Source organism: Sinocyclocheilus anshuiensis, unplaced genomic scaffold, assembly GCF_001515605.1.
Source record: "Sinocyclocheilus anshuiensis isolate Anshui unplaced genomic scaffold, SAMN03320099.WGS_v1.1 scaffold552, whole genome shotgun sequence".
NCBI lineage: Eukaryota > Metazoa > Chordata > Actinopteri > Cypriniformes > Cyprinidae > Sinocyclocheilus > Sinocyclocheilus anshuiensis.
The window spans coordinates 2,839,830-2,847,731 of NW_015554362.1; the positions used below are offsets into that span (position 1 = coordinate 2,839,830).

The 7,902-nt window shown below is 36.3% G+C and overlaps 1 protein-coding gene across 1 annotated transcript in view; it reads left to right on the forward strand.

Moving 5' to 3' along the window:
- The window catches only part of LOC107671463 (sodium/hydrogen exchanger 1-like), a 44,595-nt gene that overhangs the window by 29,822 nt on the left and 6,871 nt on the right, over positions 1–7,902 (forward strand). Inside the window, exons 5-8 of the mRNA XM_016464385.1 lie at positions 450–652; positions 4,390–4,479; positions 6,620–6,690; positions 7,118–7,294. Of these exons, the coding sequence (XP_016319871.1) occupies positions 450–652; positions 4,390–4,479; positions 6,620–6,690; positions 7,118–7,294 (541 nt within the window). The remainder of the gene's footprint in view (positions 1–449; positions 653–4,389; positions 4,480–6,619; positions 6,691–7,117; positions 7,295–7,902) is intronic.

Below are 7,902 nucleotides of genomic sequence, written 5' to 3' on the forward strand. Positions count from 1 at the left end.
TATTGTATATGGGTTCAGAGAAGGTAAAAAACGAAATTATATAAAAAAATTAAACTAATACTAAGATTACTAAAATTAAAATGTGAAATATTTGCTAAAATATAATAAAAAATATAATAAAATTATACAAATATATTATATAAAAATAAATTAAATTACAAATATGTTATATAAAAATATAATACAATTTTAAAATAAATATACTGTATACACTTTTAATTGTGTATTTAGTCCATATATATAGATATATGAAGGTCCATCATCTTTAAGTAGTTCTGAACTAATTGTGATAAACTGTGCTTTGATTTTAATTAATTTTGCTTCTTTTTTTAGAGACTTCTGTTCACCTAATTAAAGAAGTGGTTCTATTCTATCAATGCCCTGAGGTTGTGAACGGTGGCACATTTTTCAACGCTTGTGTTTAATTAAATGTTTTATTTTATCCAAAGGTGTCGTTGGCTTGACCTTCGTGATCAACAAGTTCCGTATCGTGAAGCTCACCTCTAAAGACCAGTTTATCATAGCTTACGGTGGACTGAGAGGAGCCATCGCCTTCTCCCTGGTCTACCTGCTGAATCCCGAACACTTCCCCATGAGAAACATGTTCCTCACCGCCATCATCACTGTCATCTTCTTCACGGTGTTTGTGCAGGTCAGTGTCCGGCAGTACGACCGCTTCTCACATTCAGCACATGGAGGATATCAGTTTAGATACATTCCTAGTCCTATAGGGCCTTTTCTATATGTTCTGCATTGATTATAGTTGTGTGTTTCTTTGAGATCTGATACACATTGTTTTTATATGTTTTATGTTTTTATAAAAATATTTTTATGTCTAAAAATTTTAAAATATTTTATATATGTATATAATATTTTATTTGTAGTTTCAATAAATAATATATTAATATATATATATATATATATATAAAAATATATATAATTTTTGTATAAATATACATTAATGTATAACATCAATTAGGATGTTATTTATGTATTATTTATGTCATTTATGTATAACATCAATTAGGATTAGCATGCAAGGATGTGTCAATGTAATATTGTGAGAAAAAGAATGATTAAATTGGCACAACACAAGCTCTGATTAGGCGAAAATTTGCAGAATCCTCCGTAATGAATTTGAAAATGAAAATCAATGAAATGCTGTGGAATGATTTCAAATATGATGAAACAATTATCTTAATGTTAATGTTTAACAAGTGTTTGAAATTCTGCTGAAATTAGTTTAAAAATCATAAATTGAAATCTGTGGAATTTAATTTCCTTTAAGAATTCCCTGCAGGCCTAGCCATTCATTAACCTCGCGTTTGATGCACTGATGTAATGGCCTCAGACTTGTTTATTGAACAGCTTTACGCTCCATCAGGTTTTACTGCATTATCGAACAGGTGTGTTTGTTTATGCCGTTCTCTGCAGACTCTGTTTGCTCTTTGGGAGAGCTGCGGGAGCCCTGATGGCTCTCAGAAATGCATGAGCTGCTGAAAATGGCGAAAGTAGCCCTCTTGGTTTCTGTTTTGAATGATTGATATCGTAACGTGAGTCTTTCTGCTTTGTGCTACAAAAGAGCAGAACCAGCGTAGAGTCTGTGTACAGTACACAGACATGATGAGATCCAGATCTTCACAGGTTTTACTGATGGCGGCTGATGCTTTGGAGTTGTTTTAGTGTGTCTGAGTGGTTTAGGGTTGTGCTAAACTGTTCTGCAGATCTATTGTACATAAATCTCCTCACGAGTGTTCGCAGGGTTTCTGTGGGTCTTCAAAAGCTCTTAAATAGTCTTAATTCACCCTTCCACAATTTAAAGCCTTAACGGGGTCTTAAATCGAAGAAGAAAGTCTTACATTCATAAAGTCAAGGTTGCATGCACTGCAAAAAAAAAATTCTGTCTTGTTTTCCACTACAAATTTCTAAACATCTTTACATCAAAAGACATTTACTTGAGATGCAAATTTACTTTCTTGGAGTGAGTTTATGCTTTATGCTTTGTTTATGATGGTAAAAAAAATTAAAACTAATTGGGGATCTCTTGGAAGTTGTATTTTCATATAACTTTGAAGCGTTGCCAATACAAGACATTCACATTTAGAGACCGTGTTGACGTATTGTGTTCTGCTCCATTTATTCCTTCAATTTGCTGTACTTGATCTGAACAAGTCTTAAATTTACCTTCATAAAACTTGCAGACGGTGTAAATCCTAGAGATGCACCGATTGCAGTTTTCTCGGCTGATTCTGACATCTCTAGTAAATCCCTCCCGTTTGAATGCATCAGCAGGGTTTGCGACTCGAGACCTCACTGTCAGTGCTCGGGTTCTTCCTGACACTGCAGAGGAATGTTTCCTCTCCTCTGTGGAGGCCGCTGAGAGAGTAGTTGTGTGCTGCTGCTGCTGGTTGGTGTCAGGTTTTAAATAGAGCATCTCTGTCCACACATTTGAACAAGGACATAAGGGACAGTCTCACGTTGCGAGGTTTGTGTTACGCTACCTGTGTTTTATGTTTGGGGCCTGTTTGGGATTGTCTGTGTTGTGATGTTAGATCTTTCTGTAGTTATATGTCACATAAAGTGAAGTATTTAGACATTTATGGCACACTTTAAACTCTATGAATTGATTAGATTTAATCAAAATGTCAAACTGAGGCCTTATTTTAGAAGACAAAACCTTTTTAATAATAAGAACGTGTTAAGAAAGTACATGCAGTCAATTATGATTTCATGTTACAGTGTTTTTATTTTTGTTATTTGTTATTTTTATTTTGTTACAGTTATTTATTTTTGCATTTCTTACCTAACAAATCTCTTTGAAAAATGATTTGATGGACAATTGAGCTATCTTCCCTCCTCATTTTTTATTTTATTTTATTTTATTTTATTATGCAGTGGAAAATTATTTATATAATTATAATCATTTATAATATAATATTTTAATTATAATATTAATTATTTATTATGCAGAGTTAAATTTAAAGCATGACTTTCATGCAATTTTAGTTTTAACTCTTTGTGGACAATGCATATATCTGAGAATATCTGTTTTTTAGATGTCTATCTTTTATTTTATTTTATTATGCAGTGGAAAATTAATTGTATAATTATAATCATTTATAATATAATATTTTAATTATAACATTAATTATTTATTATGCAGAGTTGTGACTTTCATGCAATTTTAGTTTTAACTCTTTGTGGACAATGCATATAAGAGAACATCTGTTTTTTTAGATGTTTTTATTTTATTTTATTTTATTGTGCAATGCAGTTCTGTTTAATGCAGTGACTTTCATACAGTCTTGGGTGCATTATTTGGGGTCGCTGCATCGATCTGTGATCTCGCTGCATGGAGTTCGTGCTGTTCACAGGAAGTGGAAGGTGGAGACCGTTTGCAGTGTCAGATGTGATGGTGCATTTGCTATTGCTGCATGCGGCGTAGCTTGATCTCTGCCAGCATCTGACCTTGAGGAAAAGCCCTCTCCACGCAGAACCAACACCAATGTAACAAACGCTGTCACAGTCACAGTGCCACCCCTCATCAGTGCTCAGCATACTGTAGTATGAAAATCATGCGAGGACATGCTATGAATTACAGCTCAGGACAGGAGGTGCCGCCCACTGCGTGTAAATCTAATTGCTCCCTCGTCATGACCTGTAATTCTTTTAGTGGTCAGGAGGTTTCAGCATAGTATTTTATTTATTTGGAATCAGAAAGGGATTTTACAATTCTTGTTCTGATTCTATTTCCATCTCATTCCCATATTCTTGTCTCAGATACACACACACACACACACACACACACACACACAAACCGCGTTACAATGCATAGTTTGATTTGATTTTATGCAGTGCAATGCAATTATATCTAATGCAGTGACAGATCTGTTTTAGAAGTCTTTGAGAAATATTTTGCTGGACAATTGTGCTATTTTATTTTATTTAATTGTTGTTTTATTTTATTTTATTGTGCTATTTTATTTTGTTATATTTTTTATTTTATACTATGTTATGCAATTATATCTAATGCAGTGGCAGATGTGTTTTTAGAATTCTTTGACAAATGCTTTGTTTGACAATAGTGCTATTTTATTAATTTTTTAATTTTGTATTATTTTATTATTTTAATAGTGCTATTTTATTTTATTATGCAGAGGAATGCCGTTTCTAATGCAGTGACTTTCATGCCATTTTAGGTTTACCTATTTGGGGCCACTGTCAGATGTCATTGATAAGTGGTTTGCCTAACATTTTACTTATCATTGTGCCTTCCTTTTTTATTTTAATGCATTTTTTTTTGAATGACTACAGCTCTATTGTTTGCATTTAAATAGGACCATCTGTGAGCAGTCATCAATTTCCGCTCTTCTCTCTTTGTTTTGGCAGGGCATGACCATTCGACCTCTGGTGGACCTCCTGGCGGTGAAGAAGAAACAGGAAACAAAGCGATCTATTAATGAGGAGATTCACACACAGGTTCTGCTCCTCTCTGAGTTTCTCCCATCTGTGATTCAGGAATATTTAAGTGAAGTGAAGTGAAGTGAAAGTGACATGTGGCCAAGTATGGTGACCCATACTCGGAATTAGTGCTCTGCATTTACCCATCCAAAGTGCACACACACAGCAGTGAACACACACACACCGTGAATACACACCCGGAGCAGTGGGCAGCCATTTTTTTGCTGCGGCACCCGGGGAGCAGTTGGGGGTTCGGTGCCTTGCTCAAGGGCACCTCAGTCATGGTATTGAAGGTGGGAGAGAGCGCTGTACATTCACTCCCCCCACCTACAATCCCTGCCGGTATGAGACTCGAACCCGCAACCTTTGGGTTACGAGACCGATTCTCTAACCATTAGGCCACGACTTCCCCTTTTGATGCTTTCTCAACATTCTGCCAGTCCCGAATAGATCAGATTACACAGTCTTGTTCATAATAAAACAAGCTCGGCTGGGTTAGATGAGTTAATTATAATAACTGAATTATTTTGTTCTCTTGTTTGGGTTTGTGTAACATCCAGTACCATTAATACTAGTGAAGATGAGTGTGTTTGATTGCCACCTGCTGGTCACGTACTGGTACAGTCACAGTTTTACAGTGATATATTTAGAATGACAGGTGTCAAGGGGAAGTCGTGGCCTAATGGTTAGAGAGTCAGCCTCGTAACCCAAAGGTTGTGGGTTCGAGTCTCGTACCGGCAGGGATTGTAGGTGGGGGGAGTGAATGTACAGCGCTCTCTCCCACCTTCAATACCACGACTGAGGTGCCCTTGAGCAAGGCACTGAACCCCCAACTGCTCCCCGGGCGCTGCAGCATAAATGGCTGCCCACTGCTCCGGGTGTGTGTTCACGGTGTGTGTGTGTTCACTGCTGTGTGTGTGCACTTAGGATGGGATAAATGCAGAGCACTAATTCCTAGTATGGGTAACTTACTTGGCCACATGTCGCGTCACTGTCAAAACATTTAAAGACCAAGTGACCAAATGAATCTCTCAGAATCTGTCTAGAATGTTTCCAGGTCATATTTTAACACAAAATCACAGGTAAAAAATAATGAATTACATTTTGCATAAAGAAAATGAAGCCGATTTTTAAACCACGATGATTTTTGCATTGTGACATTATTTTCATTTGAATTATGCACCATAATGCATTAAAAAAAATCATTATTGCAAAAAATGTTAAATGTTTCATTTATTGTAGTTTCTACTGTTGATTTGAATTAAAAGTAAATTTAATAAAACAGGAGAATCTAAAGAGAATCACCCTCAGGAACTGGGAATGACAAACTTAAAGGGGTCATATGATGCTTTTTTTAAAGATCATTATTTTGTGTATTTGGTGTAACAGAATATGTTGACATGCTTTAATGTATGTTGCATCACATTATTGACAATTTAGCAGGAAAATGTGCTTAATTGTCATGAAAATGTCACAATGCAAGAAATCTTAATTATCCTAAAAATAGACTCTTTAGGTAAATAAGAATGTTTCCAGGTCATGTTTCACAGCTAAATCACTGGGGGAAAAATCAATACAATTTTGTATGAAGAAAATGAAGCCTATTTTTACATTATTTTCATGACAATTAAGCACATTCTCTTTATCATAATGCAAAATAATAATAATAATAATAATAAACAAATAATATATATATATATATATATAAATTACTTACTGTATATAATATATATAAATAATTATATATCAGATTATTATTGAATGTATAAATATATTATATATATAACATATTATATTATATGAATTTAATATGAATATTCTTTAGAAAAAACAGGAGGCAGTTTGTATGCCAGACATGAGCTTGGATCCACTCCACAAAACTCAGTACAGAACATTTTGCCCACAAATTGGCATTTATTCACCACTCATAAAGCTGATTGTTGCTATGGAAACCGCCATTTGCGTGAGTGTCTCATGGTGTTTAATGCTGTGAGTGACTGTCAGATATCTCTGTGCTGTCCACTTTAATGCTCATTATCAACATCATGCTCAGCTGGAGCTTCTGTTTGCTTTTTAACTGTTAATCCCAGTGTTACTGATCGACATTGTAGTTTATGTTTCCTAAACAGCATATCAATTGTCATCTCGTTGTCTTTAGTTTTTGGACCATCTGCTAACCGGCATCGAGGACATCTGCGGACATTACGGACATCATCACTGGAAGGACAAGTACGTATAAGTCATGCATGAAAGTCAAATTCGGCTTTTGTTTGAGTGATTTTGAGATTATTTGAAGTTTATATGAAATCAGAATGCCTGGTCTGGATGATTTAGATGCGATATTTATTTTGAATGAGTGGTGTCGATGAGATTTGGATGATATTTTGAAACCAGACCAGTTTAGTTGGTTGAGTTCACAGATCTTTTCCTGCTGGTGCAGCAGATAAAGTGAGATTTAGGATCAAATGTAGGTCAGAGATGGAGAACGTATAGTTTTGTCCATTTCTATGCAATGTTACGTCAGTATGTTCCACTTCGATTTCAGACAAAGCATCAGTGTTTTTCTGCCACTAATGATGCAAGAGGCAGGGTTTTGACATCTGGATAAAAATAACCAAGATTATATGAAAGTTTCACCTTTTCTACTCATTTCCAGGCTGAACCGGTTCAATAAGAAGTACGTGAAGAAGTGCCTGATAGCGGGTGAGCGCTCCAAAGAACCACAGCTGATCGCCTTCTACCACAAGATGGAGATGAAGCAGGCCATCGAGCTGGTGGAGAGCGGCGGAGGATCCAAGCTGCCCTCGGCCCTGCCGTCCACCGTCTCCATGCAGTGAGTGTTTCCAACCACCCGCACTCACCCTATGATTTGTTTTAGAATTTATGGAATGTAGACAGAATATTTGGAATTTGTGGAATGTGCATTGAATTTAAGGAGTGATTATAGCATGTTTGGGATGAATGAAGAATGTGTGGAATTAATAATATGTTTTAAGCCTGGCTCACACTACAGGATTTTTAGCCCGATTTAGCCCCGATTTCCCCCTCCTGAGAATCGGAGCAAAAATCTTGTCGAGCCCCTTGATCGGTCCCGATGTTCGGCGCGGATTATCTGGTAATGTGAGGTGTTCACAGATCGAATCTTGCACCTCCCGATCTGCTCGCACACAAATCGGGGCCGCCCCGATCATATCAAACATGTTTGATATTTAGGATTTAAATCGGCATGATGACGGCTATATGATTACGTCAGTACTTTCACAATAGCCAATGTGCGACTGCAAAACAGCTGCTGTACGGCCCTGTTGGATAGTGGAGACGGAGGAAACTGCTTCTTGACGTTTTATAGTTACACGACTGTCTGTATAATGTGTCGAAAACGTATCACAACTGTAAGGAAAAAGAGAAGCGCTGGAGTGAAATCGCCTCAGTTTTGAATGT